The 26,195-nt window shown below is 34.1% G+C and overlaps 1 protein-coding gene and 3 non-coding genes across 5 annotated transcripts in view; 3 read left to right on the top strand and 1 right to left on the bottom strand.

Moving 5' to 3' along the window:
* Positions 1-208: 208 nt before the first annotated feature.
* Positions 209-370, top strand: LOC120352105. Its single transcript, XR_005571708.1, has one exon. It is a non-coding gene; the product is annotated as a U1 spliceosomal RNA (small nuclear RNA).
* Positions 371-1,144: 774 nt separating this feature from the next.
* Positions 1,145-1,285, bottom strand: LOC120352116. Its single transcript, XR_005571716.1, has one exon. It is a non-coding gene; the product is annotated as a U4 spliceosomal RNA (small nuclear RNA).
* Positions 1,286-1,714: 429 nt separating this feature from the next.
* Positions 1,715-1,929, top strand: LOC120352114. The gene has a single exon (XR_005571714.1). It is a non-coding gene; the product is annotated as a small nucleolar RNA U3 (small nucleolar RNA).
* Positions 1,930-10,641: 8,712 nt separating this feature from the next.
* Positions 10,642-26,195, top strand: part of LOC120352063 (guanine nucleotide-binding protein-like 1) — a 37,648-nt gene continuing 22,094 nt past the window's right edge. Inside the window, exons 1-4 of one of the 2 annotated variants that reach the window (XM_039431555.1) lie at positions 10,642-11,057; positions 12,556-12,685; positions 13,366-13,566; positions 14,387-14,742. In XM_039431555.1, the coding sequence (XP_039287489.1) occupies positions 10,967-11,057; positions 12,556-12,685; positions 13,366-13,566; positions 14,387-14,742 (778 nt within the window). In that variant the 5' untranslated portion in view covers positions 10,642-10,966. The remainder of the gene's footprint in view (positions 11,058-12,555; positions 12,686-13,365; positions 13,567-14,386; positions 14,743-26,195) is intronic. The other variant, XM_039431556.1, reaches the window with a different exon arrangement.

The raw sequence follows: 26,195 nt of genomic DNA, 5'->3' as shown, positions 1-26,195 counted from the left end.
CTTATTTTGCTGTTTATTTAAATTCAAGAGTGGTTTTACCTAGTTTATTGAGTTAATCGTTTGTTCAAATCTCGGATGCGTGATATTTCATCTGATACGAGTGTCATAAGTCAACAGATCTTGTGATAATGGCGTATTTCCTACTCAACTCCCGCCAGAGAAATGTGTGAACTTTTGGAGTGGACCCAAGGGTGTCGAATAGTAACTCATACTTACCTGGCGTGGGGGTTACCGTGATCAAGAAGGCGGTTCCCTCAGGGCGAGGCCTTGTCATTGCACTGCGATTTGGTTGACCCCTGCGAATGCCCCAAATGTGGGCATCTCGGGCGCATAATTTTTGGTAGTCGGGACTGCGTTCGCGCTGTCCCGGTCCTTATCAATCAATTATTTAGGTCATCTTCCAACGAGCCAAATACACTGTAGAATGTCAGAATCAGAAATGAGTTTAATGAACAATACATACAAATTGAAGGATAAGATAGTAAGTAATAATAAGTAGTAATTAATATTATTCTGGTCTCTGACGGTACACATACATCCTGAAAATAGATCTCTCTACTCTCTTGGTTCTTATTTATTTTTTTAAATACATTATAGTAGAATGCAGTTATAAAGGCAATTTTTATTAGTACCTACTCAACGTTTAATTTCAAAATTAGGACGATCCTATTTTAAAAATATATTTTATTTATTATCAAATGTGAAAATTTGCTCTTGTGCTTGGCTAGCTAATTTTTTAACCACTCTCGTGTTTTCGGATGGACACGTTAAATTGTCGGCTGAAGTATGACAGTCGTAAGGCTAATTGACAGCTTATAGGCCACCAACAAAAGCCATAGGCCTACAAATTTACTTTTAGGCCTACATAGCCATAGGCCTTTACTTTCACTAATCAAATATCACATATCAAATTAGAGGAGCTCAAGAATTTCTTTTCCAGACGGAAATGCATCGGTCTCGATAGTGACTATATTCAGACTGTGGAATTCTGGAATATTATGGTAAATTTAGTTCTATATGACTAATCAACTAATAAGAATTATTATATAATAATTATAATTCTCAATTAAAATATATAATTTTAAAAATAGTTATAATAAGAATTATATCTATAGAGTAACACTTTGTTGGTTATAATAGGGAGCCCTCGTTAGGGCTTTCAAAAATTGCCAGAGCGGACGGTATTTCACGTCCACAAGGCGGGGTATTGGTAAAAGTTTTCAATTAGCAATAATCGCACCTCAGTAGAACTTCATTGGTTACGATATCGCCACTGCGCAAAGTTAACTCTGATGACCAACAGAAGAGCACACCATTCTTCCAACACACAAAACTCTGGCGAGAACTGGTAACATCCCAAACTTCATCCCACAATCGCGTTTTATGAACATTATAACAATTTCCATGTGATACTAATCAGTTAATCAGATGAAACAAGTCTAAAATCATCATAAAGCAATAACATATTTATTTCAACTTGTTATTGAAGTAAGAATTATTGAATAAATTTAGACTTGCTAGACTTGGTATTTGGTATGACTAGCGGCATCTTTAGTCGAAACATAGAAGCTTCGATTTTGTGATCAAGAAGTGCTGTATCCATACACACACAGCAGATAGCGCCAGCAGTCTTTTGACGCTACTTTTCAGCAACTCTCGTTTGAGTTTTGTGCGTTGGTTGGTATATATAGTTGGCCGTTGGAATTGTCAAACCGAAATCATACTTGACAGGATCTTTTCTGTAGTATGTATTTCTCATCTAAATCTCAAATTTTGAGTTCACTTTTACCACGATGAGGAATTCGTATCAAGTTCTCCTGAGCGTGAGGCAGATCTCATTGGAATCTTATGATTCTGATTTGGTCATCGATGATCGTTCAGATTAGGTTGTTTTGACCGGTCTGAGGGAGATCTTGATATCTGAGTGGTAAAGTCAAGTTAATATCAATTTTAAACAGTAGTTGTAGTGAAAAACATCAAACAAGTGATGCAAAACCGACCAGCTAGTATTTGAAGCTCCGTTAATGATAATCTGTTTGTAGATTACCAAACAAAAAGTATGAAGTTAATCTAATTAATATTTAGTTCAGGCGCTGGCTTACATTGAGCATACATGAGAGAGGCAGAGAATTTGACTTCGGATTATTGTTAGGGGGATCTCACTCATAAGTAATAATAAAAAATGTATTAATCGTTTTAATTAAAAAAAAAAAAAAATTTATGAGAAAATACCAGTGTATCCTATGCATAATTTCTGTAAATATTTGATATCAACTGCACTCAATGCTCAATGAATTTGTGATAATAAATAATATACTTTTTTCATATCAAGCTTTGTTTCATTTGTGTCATTCCTAATTGAAAGAGTTATTAGTTATGTTAATAGCTATTCACTTATTTCTTCTTTGGAATTTTAAAATATTGGCCTACTTGTAGTATGTATATAGAATATCATAATGAAAACTCTAGATTGTTGTCAATCTAGTTGTCAATACCAATGTATTGAAACATGTTTGTGATTTTTTTAAATAAATAAGTGATATTTTGACAACAATCTAGTGTGAGAAATAGAAAACTTTGAAATTGTAGGTTAGGTTATGTAAGAAAGTTGGAGAATAATTAATCAAAAGAGCCAGCAAAATGGTTAAAGAGAAGTATTAAAAGACAACAACCTAGAGTTTTAATTATGAATATTAGGTATCACAATATCTCACCATCACCAGTATCTAGAATATCATAATGAAACAACGGGAATAAGTTAAATTTGTTACATTTATTAATTTTTGTTGAATTCTGGCAATTCGACCGTAGAATAATTCACTAGTGATTGGAAATGGTGCATCAATATTGAACTCCATGACTGTTCATTAGAAATGTAAACCGTTGGAAAGCTGATTTACTCTGTGGTCGTGCTGATAAACTATCATTTCGATTATATGGATTGAGATTCTAGCGCCTGCTACTCCCTCTGGAAAAGTGACCTCTTTGAGAGTTGATCTTTCTATAATAATGTAATCTATGATTGGAAAAATCACTTTCTGATGGTTCGGAACCTACCTAAGGCTGTAGGTCCACTCAATCATCAACCGTGTCTCATTACCCATGCACAAGTCTGGGTGGCAGCTCCAGAGCTATGTGGCAATCACCCTCAACACAAAAACCCATAACCTATTGACATTCACCTTGAACTGTCAGTATTGGATGAATGGAAAGTATTGATGCTCTTTATAAGATATGCTGTCAGTTTAAAGCGAGTCTAAATTCCACCACACCACAGTTAGTAGAATCAAGAGTTCTATGATAATATTGTGAAGAGTTTTCATAAAACTTATGTAGTCTATAAAGATTGTTGGATGTGAAGATACACCATTATAAATCTCTAGTGAACTCAATGTAATAAGTTCAGTAAACAAAGCAATTTGTAACAGCCTCTTATTCAATTTAAAAATCTGCTGTGGCGCACTCTCACAACTTTCCTTGTCGTTATGAAAATTGATCACCTGACGCTAGTGTTCACGCGCATCTCAAGTCTACTATTCCAAGCCAGCTGGTGAAAGGGAAATAACGCTGGAGACACATTCAATTTTCAATTAATTTTTTCAATAATAATGTATATAATACGACATACCTTTATTTGCTCAAATAGGCAAGTTTAAAGAAATCTATATATACATAGATGATTGAGATTACATCAATATCACATAGGCTTTTCATTAAATTTTCAATTATTTTTTTAATGATAATAAGCTGGAGAAGTGGGCTTATGCAGTAATAAAAAGGATATCGTAATTGAATAATTATTATTGATATTGCTTTACCATCGGATGGTAATGCTCAGGAAACCAGAGACGAGAAACTCGTCAGAAAATGCCAGGAGCTATCATTTGAGCTGAAGAAAATGTATGGGCTGAATACAGTGAGAATACTTCCAATAGTAATAAGAGTCAGTGACCTGATACTCAAATCGGTTGTGGAAGCTGAGAAACCACACTACACTGTCTATCACTGAATAAAAATATTAATTAGAGTACCCTAATTAATTATTCTGCCACGACGTGATTCGGCAACAAATGCCATTTATAAGGGTACTCAGATTTATATTCTTATTCATATTAAAAGTAGCCCTAAAGAAAAAAGACAATCTATAGCAGGTTTCTCTCCAATCTATAGAAGTTTTCTCTGGCTGTAGGGTTACACACATAAGCTGTAGGCTTGTACTTCGGTGGGAAGACAACTTTTGTTGGGTTATGAACAACTAACCATGATTTTCAAATTTGATATTAATTCAGCGTAGTCGGTTCGTCAAATTAATTAACAATATCTTAATATTCATGCTTGATTTTGAGACTTACTTTTACTATCCTTTGTCTCCCTACATCCTTAGCCTGTTGTATTTTTATGGCAGGGACAGGGTTAAGCCTACTACCGGTTAGCATTCTGTCAATGTGTTCTTCCCATCAAATTCAAAATTTTCCAATTACCCTATTCCACCCTTGATCATAATCTCCTCTTGAACGTCCTCCTTTCGGGGACGATCCATTTTGTGCACACCTTTACAAGAAAGACATGTATATTCAATGTATTTTTTTTAATAGAATAAAAAATCATTTTTCAAGTATTTTTCCTCTCAGCTTCCACAACCGATTTGAGTATTTTAAAGGGTTATTGACTCTTATTAATATTGGAAGTATTCTCACTGTATTCAGCCCATACTATTCTTCAGCACGAATAATAGCTCCTGGCATTTTTTGAGTTTCTCGTCTCTGGTCTTCTGAGCATTACCATCCGATGGTATAGCGATATAATTTATTCAATTACGATATCAATTATTATTGCATGAGCCCTCTTCTCCAGTTTGTTATTATTATTGAAAAATTGAATGAGAAGCCTATGTAATATTGATGTAATCTCAATCATCTATGAATATATATATATATATAATATATATATATATATAATATATATATATATATATATAATATATATATATATATATATATATATATATATATATATATATATATATATATATATATATATATATATATATATATATATATATGTGTGTGTGTTTAAACTTGTCCATTTGTGCAAATGAAGAAGGCATATAGCATAAATATTATTATTGAAAAAATTAATTGAAAATTGAATGGAAGACTATGTGATATTGATGTAATCTAGTAAAAACGTTTCTGTAATGTATTATGAACAGTTTATGTTCACGAAACACCAAATTCGATGTCAGCTGATCTACTACTTCAAACAACGTCGACCAATCACATGTGAGTACTTGAGAACATTTCCACGCCCACAACGCATTCTCATTGGCTGATGATTCTGCATCATCTCACTCCTTTTTACTGGAATGACCAATAGGAAACTAGTTACGGTACGGCTGATGGTGAATTCTTGTACAGACTCAGTTTTATGGAGCAAATTCATTCTCTAATGATGGAATAAATAATTGTGAATTTGATACATCAATCATGAAATTATATTATAAACTGGTAATGCAGGATTTACTTATATATTTATTTAGCTAGCTATGTACAAACCATTCTTAGAGAAGCATAACAGGCTATACTGTCTTGAATCTACTTTAATCTTTGTAATTATTCATAGTGAAATCAAGATACACAGACATAACATTCCTAGCTTGTAAGATTCAGTTGAAATTGTCAGCAATGATTGAATGGGAAGCGTTGAAGCTATTATAAGGAGTAATGCTGAAAGTATGAAGTAAATCTGATCAATTATATTTTATTCATTGAGAAAATATAGTTTTTTATGATTAAATAATAGATTTCCTTGATTGAGATGAATATTTTGGTTATTTAATTATAAGAATTCTACGTTGTTGAAAACAATCTGGCAACCTTGTCTCCTTATCCTTGTCTATGATTAATCATTTGATATAGCAGGAAGCATTTGATATAGGCTACACATTATAAGGCAGAAGTGTTCTATCCTTGTCTATGATTAATCATTTGATATAGCTATAGCTATATATAGGCTATATCAAATGATTAATCATAGACAAGGATAGAACACTTCTGCCTTATAACGTGTATAATATCAAATGCTTCCTGAACCTCACTATGATTGAGTTGACTTGTCAGATATCAATCAGATCTGATAAGCTGTGTTGCATTCTGTTGCATGTCGAATGATACAATATCACGGTGGTCCGTATCATGTTTGCTGCCAGCGCTATCTAGTGTTACATAAAACAACTACATTAAGCTTTTTTCTACTCGATTTTCCGTCTCTGCAACTTTGATTACTGCTTTTCATCAAATTCGAGGATGATTTTTGCAAATTTGACTATCAACAATCGCTCTTTGATGTGTCAAGAGCTTCGAAAATGGATTTAAATTCAGTTGGAATTGGATTTGTCACTGATTACTGACTTTATATGTGCTGCCTCTCGCCAGAGTTTTGTGGGAATGTCTATATCTAGCTGCACCTCACATACCACAAGATAACAGAAAATTTACATTTACCGATTTTATCTCTTTTTGGAGGATCATCGTGACTTAAGAGTAACTTTTTGATTACTTTCATGATGATTCCATACTAGTTACAATTTATTCATTATTTTACAATTCACGCCTAGGGATGGCAAATTTTAACAAAGGCAGGTGTACCAATATATCGGGAGTAAACTATCGATAAACATGATATTAGAGATAAATATTATGCTACTTGTATAGGTGTTTGTAATATTGTAATATAATATGTAATAATTTGTAATATTGGACGTATTGCTCAAAATCAAAACACACTGTAATATTCAATATATTGATTTTAACATAAGATTTTAGAATTAAACAAAGGAAATTAATTAGAATTAATCAAAGGAAACTTTGAGTTTATTCATTCATTTACTACAAAAACATAATATTATATTTGTTCAGGCCTCCGGCCTCTCACAAAAAATAAGGAAACGAACCATTGGACAGGTTTTTGGGACCACCAAGTTCATGAAAAAATTACCTTGTTAATTTAATTGTTTAATACACTTCAGTCTTCGGTGGGATACATTAGAAAAAATTATGAATTCTTATTTATAGGCTAGCGTGGATGAGTAGTTTATTTGCAAATATTTAATGCATCAAATTATTAATGAGAGGATCATTCAGTAGAAATATGCCCAATTCATTCAATAACACAATCATTCCTGAGAATTCTAAATTTACAAAAGTATTAACACTCAATTTACTGGCCATAATCATCTACAGTAATATATTGAATAAGAGCCATAATACCCAAAGTATCTAATATACACAGGTACACAGGCCTTGTGTGCTCACTTATCATAATAATATGAACATTTATTGAAATTATAGAAGTTATAAACACATTAAATTGATGTAGAATGAAGGAGTTACTTACTATACTGTAGTACAAAATAATCAATCAGTACAGACTCAATACCTGCTAATCACTTACAAATATGCAACATTTCCTAACAACTTCGTCTATTAACATTTCCTAACAACTTCGTCTATTAACTATATTATTATTCTATTAAATTATTAAATAAAACAACTGAAGGTTAACAGGAACTGAGCGAAGCAAAGAACACAAACGCATGACATCTTGAGTTTCTTGACATGAATGAAATGAACGCGAGAACGCCAACGAAGAGTCGAAGACAGAACGATATATCGGAAGGAATATATCGATATTAGCGCTATATCGTTACAAAGATATCGATGTCAATATATCGATACATTGGAAGCAATATATCGATCTTTTACAAATATCGATATATCGGTGCCATCCCTATACCAGTGAACTGTATAGTTCACTGGAACGGGCTGTCCAATGCTAAGCTACAGCCAAAAGTGTGTAAGGCGGAGTGAGTGAGACAGGCCTACCGTGTGGGACTCCCTTCTCTCTCGTACTCATACATTTAAGCAGGTTGTTGCAGCTCTTGAGTACGATTTTTCATTTTTAAAGTTGAAAAACGGATTTGAATGAGTATTAGGGCTATCAGTATTAGATATTGTAATGTATTTGTCGTAAAATGCGTAGAATTGAATAAAAATACGACCGAGAAATGGTGATGTATTGTGTTGCATTTGGATGCAAGAATGGGCATGTTAAAGGAAATGAAATACCATTCCACAGGTAAGTTGAACATTTTTAGTCTATTAATTAATTTGAAGGAACCTTTTTGTTCTACATACATTTCCAATACTTTTTTATATATTGATCAGTTTATTTGACCAAAAATAAAACAACAAATTTGGTTATATATTCCTAGTATATGGTGATAGTTTCTATGCTAATTGAAAATTTAGGCCTACTTTATAGCATCTAAAATAAAAAAACATAGTTGAAGAACAAATTAATCTTTATTCAAAAAAGAATAAATACAAATAATGATTAATAATTCTGTGTTATCATCAAGAGATGACATAATTTATTTCAGGTACCTACTTTTATTTTGAAAAATATGATATTGTTATCAGCTGAATTGTGATTAATTTTTGAAACCTTTCTGTTTCAAATGAATAATCGTTCAATTTACAATATTATAATAATTATTAAGCATATTTTACTGTTTGCTTATCATAATTATCATCATTAATTTGGTCATAATTATAATACAATTAATATAAATGTTTCTTCATAAATTTCTTTGCATCATTTCTGAAACTCCCACACTTACATGATTTGAAATGTTATCAGAATACCTAGTATATTGCTATCATTACATATTCAAAAATCCTGTGTTATTGAATCATTATGAGTCCACATAATTCATTTTATTTACCTACTTCTATTGTGAAAAATATGAGATTGTTATCAGCTGAATTGTAATTAATTTTTGAAACCTTTTAATTTCAAAATTGGTTATTTTGCAACTATGGTAATTATGTTGCATATTTTACTGTTTGCTTATCATAGTCATATAATATAATCGCTGTGGCTACAGTTACGGTAACCGTAACTCCATTCGCGTTCCGGTAAACATTTGCGCAGGCGCGGCTACCGCTATTTACATGTGCATTGTGGTGTTGATGGTTTTTGGTGACATGGTTATGATAACCTATCGTTTCAATGAAGTTAGTTAGAAATAAGTTAGTTAATAATGAAGTTACTTGTAGTTACTTGGAAATCATAACCATGTCACCAAAAACCATCAACACCACAATGCACATGTAAATAGCGGTAGCCACGCCTGCGCAAATGTTTACCGGAACGCGAATGGAGCTACGGTTACCATAACTGTAGCCACAGCGTAATATAATAAAATGTTTTTTCGTTATTTGCTTCATTTCTGAAACTCCCACTCTTATATGATTTGAAATTACACCAATGCACACCTACATAATATTCTACATTCATAGCCTGCTGTAAGTAGGCCTATATTATTAAATTGAGATATTTCCTTAAACAATAAATCATAAATCTTTCCTTTAACAATAACAATAAATCATATAATCCAAAAAACAATAGTATATCATATCAAAAAAACATAAGACTGTGTTTAATAGTTTCAATCAAACACAGCCCTCCTTTGGACTGTGTACAAACAAAATTCGGGATTGGAATAATAAGGACTATGAGCCTGTTTTTTCATTCCCAATCATTTCATGACAGTTTATATTTGTCCTTGTTAAATAAATAAAAACTAATAAATGATACGCTTCTCTGAAATCTGGCCCAAAGTTACTCCTTTGCTTGTGAAAAGTTTGTGAAAAGTTGACAATACTAAAACTACTGCAGTCACAGATGAAAAAAATCTTTTCATTATTCATATTCAACCTATTTCATCATTTTTACCCTCAAAAAGTTAACAATGAACTGCTTAATAAAGGAAAAATAACGCTTCCATGGGATAAGACATACAATATAGAAATAAAATAGAAATTGAAACTATGCAATGCATTTTCCCATAAGAGCCAATGTGTTACAAAACGACGAATCCCACAGCAATGCGGGTTGCCTATCTTTACCAGCTGCCTCACTTTCTTTGTGTTGCTAGTCCATTCCAGTTAGTATAGAGTTCAGTGACGGCCCATTGTATATGGGTCCAATTCCGCGGCCCCTTGTATATTCATACTGAAAGTCGATGAAGCCAACATCTAACGCTGAAAAATAACGCTTCCATGGAATAAGACATACAATATAGAAATAAAATAGAAATTGAAACTATGCAATGCATTTTCTCATAAGAGCCAATGTGTTACAAAACGACGAATCCCACAGCAATGCGGGTTGCCTATCTTTACCAGCTGCCTCACTTTCTTTGTGTTGCTAGTCCATTTCAGTTAGTATAGAGTTCAGTGACGGCCCATTGTATATGGGTCCAATTCCTCGGCCCCTTGTATATTCATACTGAAAGTCGATGAAGCCAACATCTAACTGCCAAATCCGCCCACCTTGACGTCACAAAAGTTTGTTGTGTAGGTGTTTGTGGTGTTTAACTTACATTGTTGTTATTCAATGCATTGTTGTCAGCTTGGTTGTGACGTCAAGGTAGGCGGATTTGGCAGTTAGATGTTGGTTTCAGAGGCTAGGCTTCCCAGCGTGTCTCTGTCTATTCTATAAATGGTCTAAGCTTTTGTCTACTAGTGCGCACAGATTGTCAAGCGAACAGATTGTAAGTCGAAGAAATGGCGGAGCGAATAACTTGTACCGCCCCAAGAAATTCTATAGACCTTGAGCTTGAGAGATAGAACAGCAGAGAGTTTCATAACATAGCATAACATAACCTTACATTATGAACTATGTTTACTAATGTGTTTAAATTAATTGCTGATGTTCTATTTAATGTGATATCTATTGTGTGAGTTGTCAGATTACCAGTTTCTGCTCCTACTATGCAGGTTAAAAACATCCAGTAGTTCTTTCGTTTAAATTTCATTTTAGCCTACTTGTAAATAAAAGGCTACTCCCAAAAACACGTTTTTGGCTACTGGTCTATAAATCATAATAACACACTAATAAAATGCCTCAGGGACGTAGAAAAACTCCATTCAGTGGAAAGGCAAAAAAAGAACAATTGAAATTGAAAAAACAAGCTAAATCGTCTGATCAAGGCAAGTACTTTGCTTAATATTAATTTCTTTTGTTATAGATTATTTTCTGTTATACCTTCCTACTGTACACCGTAGCATCTATTCCAGCTCTGAAGCTGTGTCGTAATATTTAATCAATAACATTTGAAGTTTGTTTACATTAATTTTATTTATTGCTCCTAGATTCTCAACCCAAAAATTAGTTGTTTCACAATAGGCCTACACAATCAAAACCTATGCCCCTGTAGAAAACTCATACCTACAACCTACCTCTGTGAAGGAAGTTATTTCACCTAATACTTATAATACCGGTATACTAGGCTATAATAGTAAACGTAAGCACATTGGCCGTTTTCACATTAACAATTGGAATTATTAAGCTCAAAGCACACAGGAGGCGCGCCACACAATGCAAATACACATTTTTTGTTTTTAAAAGCTTCCCAGAGACTCTCATCATAGTATAGGAATTGTCGAAATTCATAACAATTAGCTAACAAATAACAAACGTTGATAATAAAAATAAGACGTTACGCTTTTGGCATGTGCATCTCCATCTCACTTGATGTAAAATCATATTGAATGCGTATATGTGCAAGTGCACGCGTCGTCATGCATGACCAAGTGCGCCGATGAAAAACAAAATTTGAAAAGAGCAATAGGAACATTCCCACCAAATCCATACTGGTTGCGTTCAGTGTAAGCAGCTGCAGACAAGTAACAACGTGTTTCAATAAGTTAGCTCTTTTCAAATTTTGTCTTTGCTCATGGACGATCTGACGTGCATTTGCACGCATACGCATCCAATGTGATCATTCCCACCTGTTGTCCCAATGAAGACCAATGTCGACCAGCTACAGTGTGTTGATGGCTGCATCTAGCTATCCACCAGGATGGCTGGTTTGCCAGGGCTGGCCTTACTGGTTCTCATCGAACCAGGCTGTGCCAACATGAAGATGCGACATAATTTAATAAGTATTCAAACGTGATATTTTCAATTTGCGCATTTCCTGTGTGCGTTGAGCTTTATTCATAAAAAAAACTCTGCCATTACCCAGTAGTCTCAGGAGGTGAAAAGTTTTGAGAGAGCACTCCAGATGAAGCTAGAGAACATGATACTCTACTTACTCAATTATTAATCAATACAGTGTTCTCCGGACTATCTCAATGATTTAGTTGCATCCACATAAAATTCACATACATTTTATAATATGTATTAATATCGATTTTAGTAGGCTACCTATTTCATTAGTTTGTAGATTTATAATGTGTATTAATATTAGATTTTAGTGACGATATTCAAGTGCATGATATTTTCGTTTTTTCTGTGTTGAATAAAGAGAATATTCTATTCTATTTTAAATCGTCCTTCTTAATCTTTAGTTGATTTCAAATTTTATGACAGAATACATCCAGCAAGCTTTGTCACATATATCAAATTCTGACTTATTGACCTTAGGTATAAGTATTTTCCCAATAAACATACCATATAGGCCTGATCATTGTTTACTCATTGCAGGACGAAAGTCAAATCTCGGATCCAGGCACCAATCGAATGATTCGTATGATGAAACTGAACCTACAATCCAGAAAATAAATGCTCAACCCAAGCAGAATGCATCGACTAATAAGAGACAAAATAGTTCCAGGTAAGTTCTTGTATCAATAGAAATTATATAAGTCTGTTAACAGTTGCTAAGAAACGTTGAACATATGTTTCCAGTTTCCCTACTATGTATTGTAATTTATAATTCATTAGTGATTCAGTATTCATCCATAACCAGCACGATATGACCATCCATTATATTAAGTTACCATCTTTTGTAATAATCTTAAACCATCCTACACGCTTTTGTCCCATTACCTGTTTTATTAATGTAATACTTGATATCCATTTTCAGGTATGCTATACTTACAATTCTTTCAAGAAACAAAAGACTTTCCATTATATTAAGCTGCCTTTGTAATAATCCTTGAAATTTGTAAAATTCCTTTGTAATAATCTTGAACATCCTACACGATTTTGCCCTATTATCTGTTTTATTAATGTAATGTAATACTTGATATTAATAAAACATTAAATAGTTGATTATTTTTAACTTAACTATGTGCAACGCTAGTTCGCCTCCATGTGCACATTGGGTAACACTAAATGGACTAGCAAATAATGGCGGTCAGACAAACTTATGTTCTCCTGACCAAAAACAACACAACATCTCAGAGAATTTGGAAATGTACAGTGTATATCTGGCATTTGAGACTATATGATATATAATATCTGTTGTGTATCTGCCATACGCTAAATAAATAAATTGATATTAATTTTCAGGTATGCTTTACAATTCTTTCAAGAAACAAAAGAGGAATTGGAAGCAAAGAAAGAATCAGCCAGAAGAGAACTGAACCCTGTACCAGAATCTGAACTTGAAATGTGCACTGAAGAGTTTTTTCCACCAGAGGTAGATTTCCCAGTTAGACCTCCGTGGGATTTCAACATGTCAAGAGAAGAATTGGATGCCAGAGAAAACAGGTACGAACTCGATTATATACTCACCAAAATCTCTTATCCTTCACTTCAAAACTCTACTGATCCATAAAAGTCTGAATCAGAATTTGATGTGAATTTCACGTTTTTATATCTGAATTCTCATCACATCACAATCTTTATCTCAAATTCACATCTGGATCAATTCTACTCATCTATGAGAGTCTGAATCTAAATCTTAATTTAAAAGTCTTAAATTCACATCACTGAATCCAACTGAACTGGCCCAATTCTGAGAGAGAAGAACAGTTGGGCATTATTTCTTTTCCGAATTTCTATTGATAACTTTCTGTGTTTTTGTGCTGAATATCCACATTAATGAAAACCACTTCTTATTGTCAAAACCACTGGTTCAAACAGGTGGAATCAGTAGCTTTGACAAATGAAGTAGTTTTCACCCTGATAATATATTAGTAACATACGTAGGTAGTTTATCTATACAAATATCGTATATATATAATATATATATATATATATATATATATATATATATATATATATATAAGTAATATGTATAATGAATGATTGAATGAAAAGACTAAGATATTGTCAAAAAACCACTGATTTATTGAAATTAGAAAGACCGGTTTCGGTTATTGACAATATCTTAGTCTTTTTCATTCAATATGAATAATTACCACAATATCAACTTCTCAACTACACAAAAAGTAATATGTATAATATGATACATACTTAGCAGTTTAAAATTGGGGTTTGTCTTCACTTTCAAAAGCAAACTTGAAGCATCTAATTTGGACAAATGCCACTGTAGGAGCTGAAAATATCTGGTTGATTTTTGTTGCAGATATTTCAGGGAATACGTATCCCGTCTGGAGAAACAGCGTTCAGAGCTGAGCTTGTTCGAGCTGAACCTGGAGACATGGCGGCAATTGTGGCGAGTTCTCGAGCTGTCCGACATTGTTCTGATAATCGTCGACGCCCGCTCACCGGCGCCCATGTTTCCGCCGTCGCTCTACAAGTTCGTCGTCGAAACCTCCAACAAGAACATGATTCTAGTGCTGAACAAAATCGATCTAGTGCCCGCTCCTCTTGTAGTGGCCTGGAAGGAGTACTTCTCGCACAAATATCCTGGTCTTAAAATAGTCATGTTCACATCTTTCCCTGGGTACAACATTCGTGGAAATGTACAGGATAAAGGCGGTGAGTATTCTTTCCTCCAGGATAAGCTCAATATTTTTATAAACCCATCTAAAGGAAGTAATTTTCAAAAAATGATGAATTATATTTTTATAAACCCATCTAAAGGAAGTAATTTTCAAAAAATGATGAATTACATTAATGTCTCTTAGGGTCCAATTCTCAAGTGATGACTCTACGATTGTGTTTGTCGAGCATTATAATCGATCATATTAGTCGAGCATTTGCTCGAATGTAATCGTCGAGCATCAGCTCGATTGTGTTTGTCAAGCATTTGCTTAATCATTCTTGTCGAGCGTGTGCTCATTGTGTTTGTCAAGCTTTTGCTCGAATGTGTTCGTCGAGCATTTCCTCGTTTGAGCTCGTCAAGCAAATTCTTACACAGATATTCTAGCTATTGCTGCACGAACGGTTTTGGGCAAACTCTTGACTTACCCAATCGAGCAAACGCTTGACAAACACAATCGAGCACAAGCTCGACGAGGATGATTAAGCCAATGCTCGACGAACACATTCGAGCAAATGCTTGACAAACACAATCGTGCACAAGCTCGACAAGGATGGAATAGAATAGAATAGAATTCTTTATTGTCATTAAACACATAGTGCAATAGACATAATCATCAAGAAGCAAAATTCATACAATATTCATACAATAGTCACACTGATAAATACAGAATAAAGCAATTCACACAAATCAATATGAAATTTGAACACACATAACAATAAGCTTCCACAAAATATATATGAGTTCTATACATGAATAATACTTGAATAGACAAATCCTAGAATTACATTTGAACAATGAAATAAGTCATGAAAAAGAAAGGCTCTCTATATTCAGAACATGCCATTCTTGAAGTGAATAAAGTGGGTTGGCTTTCAGGAACGTGAGCATTATAAATTTAACGTTTTATATCTGAATTCTCATCACATCACAATCTTATCTCAAATTCACATCTGGATCAATCTACTCATCTATGAGAGTCTGAATCTAAATCTTAATTTAAAAGTCTTAAGGTGCGTACAGACTTTCGTTCCGCTCCAAGACCGAACGTCACTCCAGCAGAGCGATTGATGATCGACCGGCGAGCAACAATGGTTCGACCGGGGAACGCGAGAAGATCTACCATCTTCCATAACGTTCATGATCGGTGCGAGTAGAGAGCGGAGGCGGAGCGATTGCTGTGCGATGGTGGTACGTGGGCGGTACGAGGGAGGAGCGTGCTCGGTGCGGGTTGGAAGCACGAGTATGTGTACGCAGCTTTAAATTCACATCACTGAATCCAACTGAACTGGCCCAATTCTGAGAGAGAAGAACAGTTGAGCTCTAAACTACATTATTTCTATTGATAACTTTCTGTGTTTTTGTGGTGAATATCCACATTAATGAAAACCACTTCTTATTGTCAAAACCACTGGTTTAAACAGGTGGAATCCAGTAGCTTTGACAAATGAAGTAGATTTCACCCTGATAATATATTAGTAACATACGTAGGTAGTTTATCCATACAAATATCGTAATACATATATATATAATATATATTATATATATTATATCTATATATATATATCTATATATTATATATAATATATATATTATATATATATAATATAATAAAAATAAATAATGCGTTCAGTAAGATTCTTTTTAAAAAGAATCTTTATTTTTACAAAACACCAAAATTTGGAATAAAACAATTTAAACAAGTGAATTTGATAAAGTGAGTACCTCTCGCTTCGATGTTGTAAGCAGGACTGACGCTCGATGCGTGAGAAAGCTGGCTCCAACAGTTCCAGGAGAGTTCTAAGAAGTTGTATTGAAACTGCTGACTGCTGTAGGTTCTCACAATGTAACTCTCTCCCTCCCTAAAGAGAACTTCGGGGGTTGGTAGCGAAGTTCTTGAAGAAGGTTGCTGTCCTCTTTTGGAGATTCTTTTGTACACGGTGAAAATCACGCAAAGAACAATCACAATGTACAAAATGGTTGTGAAAACATGATGTCGGTGGTAAATATGATTTTCGGATGACTGGAGACACTTGAATGTTTTTAAATTGGTTAAAGTTGTCTAAATTTTCAAATGAATTTGGAAATCTGGAATTTGATGATCTTGAAGTTCTAATTGGATGTTTTCTAGAAATTTTGGATGTCCTCTCGTTTGGGAAGAGTGGAACAGAGGTTTTCCTCGATAGTAAATTTTTCCTTCGGCTGTATTGATGAAATAAATTCCTTGAAGTGTGTCACAGTAGTTTCGGTTTTCGTTTCTATGTGGAAGGTCTCCAATTTTGGTAAGACTGCCAAATATTGTTGTATTTCGGGAATCCATTTGATGAGGTTCTCTTCAATTTGGACGGCGGTGAATTTACAGTTGTCAGTGGAACCAGTAGATATGATAGCCGCTTCACATTGCAGTTGTTGATGGAGATGGCTTCGGATGAGCACAGATAGCATTCGTTATCTCCTATCAATCTACATTCTTTATACAACCCTTCAATTTTTAAAGTATAGAACTATCAGAAGATTTCAATAAATATTTGTTTTGTGGAAGTATTGTGAATATTGCTTCATATATATGAATATTGCTTCAAATTCCACAAATGGATGAATTAATAACCATGAATAATATCGTAATGCCATTAGTTTCTGATAGGCTATACATATTTTTTTTCTATGCCACACATATATAATACCAAAATTGTCTTAAACTTATGCATCGTAAATTTGTTTATCTTAACATAGGTCATAGCTGAAATTATGATTGTTTACGTTGTTATGAATAGGGAAACATTTTATTTTAATTATTTTATTCACAATCACAATCATAATTAAAATATGATTGGGAAAAGACAACAGGCATAGCCCAAAACTGTCTTCTCCCAAATTTTTTACAAATAAAAGTCTCCAAAAAGGAGGTTAGATTCCACTTTTCACTTCAAAAAGTCCAATTTACACTTCAAAACTAATGCCTAAACTAAAAATTTTAAATTTTGATATTTTAAAACTAATTAACATAGTCGAACTTAGTCTCTGTTGTGCAATGCAAGATGCATTGAAATTGCTTCAGAGTCAAGTTTGCAATCTGTGCTTGGGCTTTATTTTATCAGACCGCTGACCTATTCAAGCCTTCACTCTTTTTTGTTCAACATAATTTTCTTTTCATCTATGGGTTATTGTCATCTAAAAGAAAAACATAAAAATAGTAGTAACGCTTTTCTTCCTCTCCTGCTTTAACATGTTAAATTAGTGAAACGAAATAGTTACATTTCTACTATAATAATTACTATAAATAACGGCTGTCACGTTGGGATGCCGATCATAAGGCACTAGAAGGTGGATGATAAGAGAATCGTTTGATGAACTTGATGTATCTCTAATAAGATGCACAGAGTGTGCTGATATATTTGACTTTCATGGTAATTTAGTAATAGAGATTCTATGGGAAACGGCAGTGGCATGGGCTTCTCGGTCATTCATCAGAACATACGTAGTTATAGACGTAACTTTGACGAATTTTCAACAGTATTACAGGGATTAGGGCATAAGTTTAACTGCATAATATTAACTGAGGCATGGCTTAACGACGACAGCCATCCAATTAACATTTCAGGTTACCATTCTTTTAGATCATTCAATAATCTGAACCAGAGCGATGGGTTGGTGGTCTACATCGATGAAGGACTTCCAGTCACTTGCAATGAACTGGTACTGGGCGGTCTGGCCACCTGTCTCTCTCTCACCTTACCTGGGCGGGGGCGGCATGCGAAATTCTAGCTGTCTACCGCAGCCCCAGCACTAATCTAACTACATTCATAAACGCGTTAAACGTATATTGCAATGAACAATCGCAGGTGTCGTCCGAATTCTGGCAGGTGATTTCAATTGCGATACGTTGAATGTTGCCCCTGGCTCTGTTGAGGAGCATTATATCGATATTTTGAGTGACGCAGGATTTTGCCCTGTATTGACAAGGTTACACGGCCGGCCAGCGGAACCTGTATTGACCACTTTTTGTCAAGCTTCCGCGTTTCTTCAATGCATCTTCTGTTATTCTGCAGTCCTCGGTTACCGATCACTATGCTATTTGCTTGAATATATTATCGACAAAAACTCATAAGCCGCCTAATACAGATAGAGTCATTATTAAAACAGACTGGAAAAAGGTGAGGAACACACTTTCTAGTCACAATTGGAATAGAGTCATTGAACAAAACAACGTTGACAATGCAACAGATATTTTCATTGAATCGGTACAAAACATAATGCCGAAAAATCACATGAAGTAAAAGTTTCATCTAGAAATACTCAACTCAAACCATGGATAACTGCTGGACTAGTAAATTCTATTCGACATCGTGATAAACTCAGAAAAAAACTCAATAGACAACCATTTAACTATCTCCTTAGAAATGAGTTTACTCAATATAGAAATATGCTACATTCAGCAATCAAGCGAGCCAAGTATAACTATTACAAAAACAAAGTTGAAGAAGCGACTGGTAACCCTAGAAAATTTTGGTCGGTTATAAACGAAATCTCAGTCGTATAGATAATAGTAAATCATCCCCGTTAGTGCATTCTCCCGCCCTGGTGAAGTCATCGACTCTCAAAAAACTAAAGAAATTGCCAACCAATTTAATCAATATTTTGCCAAAGTTGGGACAAACTAGCAAATTCTATAATAACCCAGGATGCACCAGTAGTGAGAGATGATGAACATGCTGCGGACTCTGAATTTCAACTGCAACCGGTCTCAAGGCAGGAATTGGAGGAGGTAGTGAAGAGTTTGAAAGGGCGATCAGCTCCAGGTTGTGATGGAATCCCTACTAGAGTGATTAAAAACAATATTGACATATTAATACATCCTATCCTACATATAGTCAATTTAAGCATTCTGGTTGGACACTTTCCTTGCGCTCTCAAAAAGCCAGAGTAATACTATTTATAAATCAGGCCCCAAAGGCATATTCTCCAATTACAGACCTATTTCTTTGTTGGCAACATTATCTAAAATAATCGAAAAGTGTATAAAAATACAACTGACTAAGTATTTAAACGAGTACAATCTCATCTCCAACTCACAGTATGGTTTTCAAAAGTCCAAAAATACATCTGATACTCTTTTCAATATGTCTAGGGCTATCTCAAGTAGTATTAAATCAAGAAGAAAAGTACTGATAACCTTTTTGGACTTGGCAAAAGCCTTTGATACAGTTGACAGGAGAATTTTAATAAAAAAACTTGAATCATTGGGGATAAAAAATATCTCTCTCCGATGGTTTAAGAGTTACTTTCACAATCGACAGCAATCAGTTTGCATAAATGGTGAAAATAGTGATAAGAGAATGTTGAGTATGGGGTAGTCCAGGGAAGCACCCTTGGGCCACTGCTATTTCTAATCTATATCAACAATCTGTCAAAATTAGTAGTTGAAGGTGAGTTGTATCTGTTTGCTGATGACACAGCACTAGTGTCTACTGGGAGCACTTGGGAGGAGGCCTGCATGAGTGCTTCAATTGATTTGTCAAAAATAAAGAACTGGTTTGATCACAATAGCCTTACAGTAAATGTGGAAAAAACGAAGTTTATGCCAATAGTTACAAGAAATCAAGCTGATCCAGGCTCTCTAATACTAACGATGCTTCTTGTAATAATCCCAGGTCTGCTGGATGTAATTGTAGTATGATTGAGCGCGTTGATCATTACAAATACCTGGGCGTTGTCTTGGATTCCAAGATGAGTTGGGTACAACATGTCCAGTGTGCTAAGAATAGGCTCAGAAAGCTGCTTCACGCATTTTCAGAGCTTAGTAATGTTCTGAGTGTGGATCAGTGCAAAGTAGTTTACTTTGCCTATGTCCAATCTATAATACTATATGGAATTCTAGCTTGGGGAGGGGCTTCCTCCTCAGTCATTGAGCCTCTCGCAGTCACCCAAAGATCAATTATAAAAACAATTTTAAAGAGAGACTTTAGATACCCAACAAGACAATTGTTTATCGAATTTCCCGTACTGAATGTTAGACAACTTTTTATTAAATCCTTGTTGATCCACATAAAAAAATACAAAACTGAACTTCTGGGAGAAACAGTTAACCATAGCTACTCAACTCGCCACAGATCCAATTACAGCTTTGAGATACCTCAGCTGACTCACGGCTCTGAATTGACAAATCCTTCATACCTGGCCCATGTCTTGTACAGAAATGTGCCAGGGGTGATTAGGGAAGCAGAGGCATTTAGTTTGGTAGTGTTTAGGAAGAGGGTGGACAGGTGGCTGTACCAGATTGGTTGGGAAGCTTCAGAAGAACTACTCCAATCTCGTTATGCTTGGTGACCAACACGACTTCAAGGTTTCCAGACAATTGATTGGTATTTATTTTATCATTGATATAACCGATTTGACTGTTTTGCCTTTCTGGTTTATGCTTTTTTTTTCATTCTCTCTTCTGAGAATTTCTGGAATCCCTGCCACTGCGGTCTTCAAAAAAATATTGTTATTTCTTCTTTATTTATTCTTTTATCAATCAAGGTATTAAGTATACTTATTCCTACATACATATTCCTACATACTCATTCTTAAATATACATCAGCACATATATTATCTATTTTATAATCAGAATATTAATAACACATCCATAATATAAGTGTATTCTCTATTATTTACTTCTATGAGCAGATTAAGCTTATTATGTATAAAGTGGAACTCCCCCCCTACACACAGATGGATAGTCTAGTAGGGGGATTCCAAAATATGTTGTATATTGTATTTCTTATTCGTGTATTATGTTTTTGGAAATAAACTGAATTGAATTGAATTGAATTGAATTGAATTGAATTGTTACAAAATTTGATTCTACTCTACTTGGAATTGGTAATAATTCAAAAAGATCAAAAATTACTTCTTCTACAATCAGAAATTCGAGAAAATAAATGATTTCGTTCTTAATTAGCTTACAATCTACATTAATCAATTTTTCTATTTCTAACATCTTATAGGTAAGATTTCTTTTTAAAAAGAAATCTTACTGAACGCATTATTTAGCTGGCGCAGTCGGTAGGACTTTAGCTGTTTTAAGGTCTCTGTTCACAGATTCGATTTTCTCTTTGTTATATTTGTTTTTTGTCTTACTCTGTTTCTGCATATTTTTAACATAGATATCGGATGGAATTTCAGGCAATAGTTCTCTATTCTCGTTTACTTTCTCGATAACCTTTTCTTTAATTGCTTGATTCGTTTCTCTAATGTGTTCATAGAGCTTTTTGGTTTTTTCTCTGTGTGATTGACATAGTCGTTCATCATCTGTTTGCCAATGTCAATGTCAAATAAAGCATTTGCGTTTATGTGTCCGTTCAGAATTTCAAATGGAGTTAGTTTTGTTACAGAGTGAATACTATTATTGTACGCTAAAATTGCATGTTTCACTTTTCTCTCGATAGAATCGTCTTTGAATTGAGTTTGATTATTAAGGAGTCTAATATGCTCGACAAGGGTTGAATGCAATCTTTCACACATGCCGTTTGACTGGGGATGCTGTGTGCTGATAAGTGAATCTTTATCTTATGAAGTGCCATCAATTCTTTCACCACATTATTAGTGAACTCTGTGCCATTATCTGAAACTATACTTTCTGGAACACCGTGATGACTGAAGAAATCCAGTAATTTATCAACTATTTCAATTCCTTGTGCACTAGTAAGTGGATAGGCTTGTGCATAACGTGAAAAACTATCTATTATCGTCAAAAATTTCCTTTTGTCAAAAGTAATGCTATCGATATGAATAGTTTGAAGTGGTTTTGAAGCAGTGGGGGTAAGATTCATTTCCAAGTTCAAGGGTACTCTTTCGTATTTTGTTTTTAAGCAAATGTCGCATCTATTGATGAAATTTTGAATTCTGTTTCGAGTATTTGGCCAGTAGTACTTTCTTTTTATTTGCTCATAAGTTTCTTGAATTCCACGATGATTATTTTTTCCGACATGGTAGTTATCGATTATCTCTTTTATCTCTTCTTCGTTTGTGACATCAATCAGTTTTTTCGTACAACGTACTAGTTTGAGTTGTGTATTTTTGAAATAAGTTGCAATTATTACAGTGAATCTTTCGTAGAAATCATTTTCAAAGTATAGACAATATTTTACATTCGGAACTAGATATCTTTTACAAATTCTACTACATCTTTCTCAAAATTATTCTCGGAAATTCTACAATAATTCGGCACTTGTTTTCAAATAGTTTTTGTATTTTTACTTTTCGTGGATTGTATTTCACTAGATTTAGTAATATTTGATTTTTAGCAAAGTTTACTGGTTCGTCAAGAGTTTGAATTCCAATCATTTCATTACCGTGATAGTCTGAATGCACTGTTTGATCGTCAGAGTCATGTTGTTCTTCTCGAATGTCAAGGTTGTTGTCACGTACATCATTGTCGTCTACATTTCCTATCATAGATTGATCGTCAAGTTCAGAAAAATGCATTTCAATAGCTTCGTTTATTATCTTATCTACTTCTTCACCTGTGTTTTGTCTTGAAGGACCTGGAATAACATCATTATTATTCAATTGGATCCTAGATAGAGCATCAGCGTTTTGATTCAAAATTCCTTTTTTATAACAAATCTCGTAATCGTATCTTCTAGTTTCAATCTCCAGCGGAGAAGTTTGGAATTTGGTTCTTTTATTGAGAATAGCCACTGCAATGGTTTGTGATCAGTATAAATTTTGAATTTTTGGCCGTACAAGTAGGGACGAAAGTATTTGGTTGCCCAAACTATCGCTAATAATTCTTTTTCTATTGCCGAATATCTGGTTTCGCTTTCGTTCAGGGTTCTACTAGCATAAGCTATAGGTAAATCAGCACCATTTTTCTTCTGACTCAGGATAGCTCCTACTGATACGTTGCTAGCGTCTGTTGTTAATAAAAATTCGGATGAAAAATCAGGATATTGTAAAATTGGGTCATTACACAAAAGGGTTTTGCAATATTCAAAGCATTTCATATAATCTTCATCTTCAACATTAATTTTGGTTCCTTTCTTTAGGCGTTTTGTTAGTGGTTTGGTTACATCTGCGAAATTTTTTATGAATCTTCTGTAATAGCCTAACAGTCCTAGAAATCCTTTGATTTCTTTAGTAGTTTTTGGAATAGGAAATTGTTGTATTGCTCTTATCTTTTCTGGGTTTGGTTTTACTCCTTCTGGTGTGACTATGTGTCCTAAATAAGCTACTTCTTTTTTAAAAACTCTGTTTTGTCTGGCTGAATTTTAAAGTTAGCATATCGTAATCTATCAAATACTTTCTCAATCTTTGGATGTGTTCTTGGAGACTGGTAGAATAGATTATTATATCATCTAAATAGACAAGACATTTTTCGTTCTGAATACCTCTCAAGATATTGTTAAGTACTCTTTGAAATGTAGTGGGCTGTTTTTTAATCCAAAAGGCATTCTTAGAAATTCATAGTGACCTGTATCTGTGGAAAAAGCTGTTTTCTCAATACTATCGGGATGCATTTGAATCTGGTGGAAACCACTTGCCAAATCAAGAGTTGTAAAATATTGACATCTTCCCAATTTATCCAGGATTTCAGCAATATTTGGCAATGGGAATCTATCATCAATAGTTTTAGCATTTACTCCTCTAAAATCTATCACAATTCTGTATTTTTGTTTTCCGGATGCATCACGTTTTTTGGGTATAATCCAAATTGGTGAGTTCCACGCTGAATGACTTGGTCTGATAATTTTTTGATCTAGCATTTCTTGGATTTGTCTATCAACTTCTGCTTTGTAAACAACAGGATATCGATAATTTCTAGAATAAACTGGAATTTCATCGGTTGTTCTGATTACATGTTTGACCTGATTTGTGAATGTCAATTTATTTCCGTCTACATGAAAAATGTCTGCATACTCTTTTATCAGTTCTAATATTGCTTCTTTTTCTTCGGAATTCATGTGTTCGGTTCTATTGTTGAAAGATCTAATCTAGTTTGGTCAACTTCAAAATTATTCAAGTTATTACTGTTTGGAGATGAGGTGGATTTTGAATGAGGGACTAGTTCATAGTTTTCCAAATTTTCAACTTCAAAAGGTCGTGTGATTGTCAATTTTTTATCTTCCGTAAATGAATTGTAATTAGACAGATTGCTTTATTGTTTTCAACTTTTAGGATAGATTGTGGAATTCTAGTCCAGAGAGATTTTGGTATTTGAGAAAGCATTCTCCGTTTGACACGTTTTTTATCGGAATTGATATTGTTTTCTGACTACGTGCTTCAATCAAGTAAGTCCACAGTTGACGAGGTTTATTGACTTTAGAAGGTTCATTGTGTTGCAAAGTTGTATTGTAATACAGTATTGGTACTTGTTTGTTGTTTCCATAGTAAAGCTTGTTACTAATGTAATCCAATCTTACTCTCAATTGCTTTATAGCATCCATTCCTAACAAGAGATCGAAATCTTTATGAAAATCAAAAACGAAAAAATCAAATTTTCTTCCTAGGAATGGTATTTTAGCACTGAATTTTTCTTTTGATTTACCATGGGCTGTAGTAACTTCAAATGGTGTTGGTTTCAAGGAATCTTTAAAACTTCATGTGCATTACCTTTTTATAAAGGATTGCGTACTTCCGGGATCAATCAGTACTCGAAAGTTCGTTTGTGGGTCTAGAAAGTAAGAGAGTTCGTTATCTTTTGTTTGCAAGTTCATAATTGAAAATTTGTTCCGAGGCTTGTTTCTCCTAAAAAATGATTTTGTTCTGTTTGGTCGGAAGTCATTTGATTCTTGTAATCATCATTCAATTCCAAGTTTTCAAAATTGTTCATGAGATTTCCAGTCATTTCGGGGTAATTGAATGGTTCATTTGAGAAATTGTCAGTCAAGAGTTCGTTTTCGTTAGTATTGAGTAATTCGTCATTGTTTGTAGTGAATTCGGTTGTCAGTTGATTGAATCTGGGGTTCTTTTTCGGGGGTTCAAGTTCAGTGTTTCTGGTTGAAATACTCATTGGAGTTGGTTGCGATTGCAATTGTGGTCTGTGTTGTTGACCGAAAAATTGCTTTTGAAACATTGGTCTCTGTTGGTTCATTGAACTGAAGTTGCGAAATTGTTGATTGCTATTTTGATGTGTAATCATTGGTCTTTGTTGTGATTGGTTTTGGAAGTTTGGATAAGTCTTGTTTTGGGGAAAGTTTTGCATTGGTCTAGTATGAGGAAAGTGTTGGATTTGTTTAGTCAGAGGAAGTTGTTGGAATGGTTGTGAGATTGGTCTCTTATTGAGATTGAAATTATAATTACTATTTCTGTTTTTGTACTGCATTTCGTTTGTGATCATACTCAAAGCTTCACTTAGACTTGAAGGGTTTTTTGTTCTCATCAGTGATCCTATAGGTTCATTCAGACCTCTCAAAAATACCCTAAGGGCAAGCTGTTTTGCATATTCGCATAGAATAGTTGAGT

The sequence above is a fragment of the Nilaparvata lugens genome, chromosome 6 (genome assembly GCF_014356525.2).
Source record: "Nilaparvata lugens isolate BPH chromosome 6, ASM1435652v1, whole genome shotgun sequence".
Classification (NCBI taxonomy): domain Eukaryota; kingdom Metazoa; phylum Arthropoda; class Insecta; order Hemiptera; family Delphacidae; genus Nilaparvata; species Nilaparvata lugens.
This window is presented reverse-complemented; position numbering and strand designations above follow the sequence as displayed.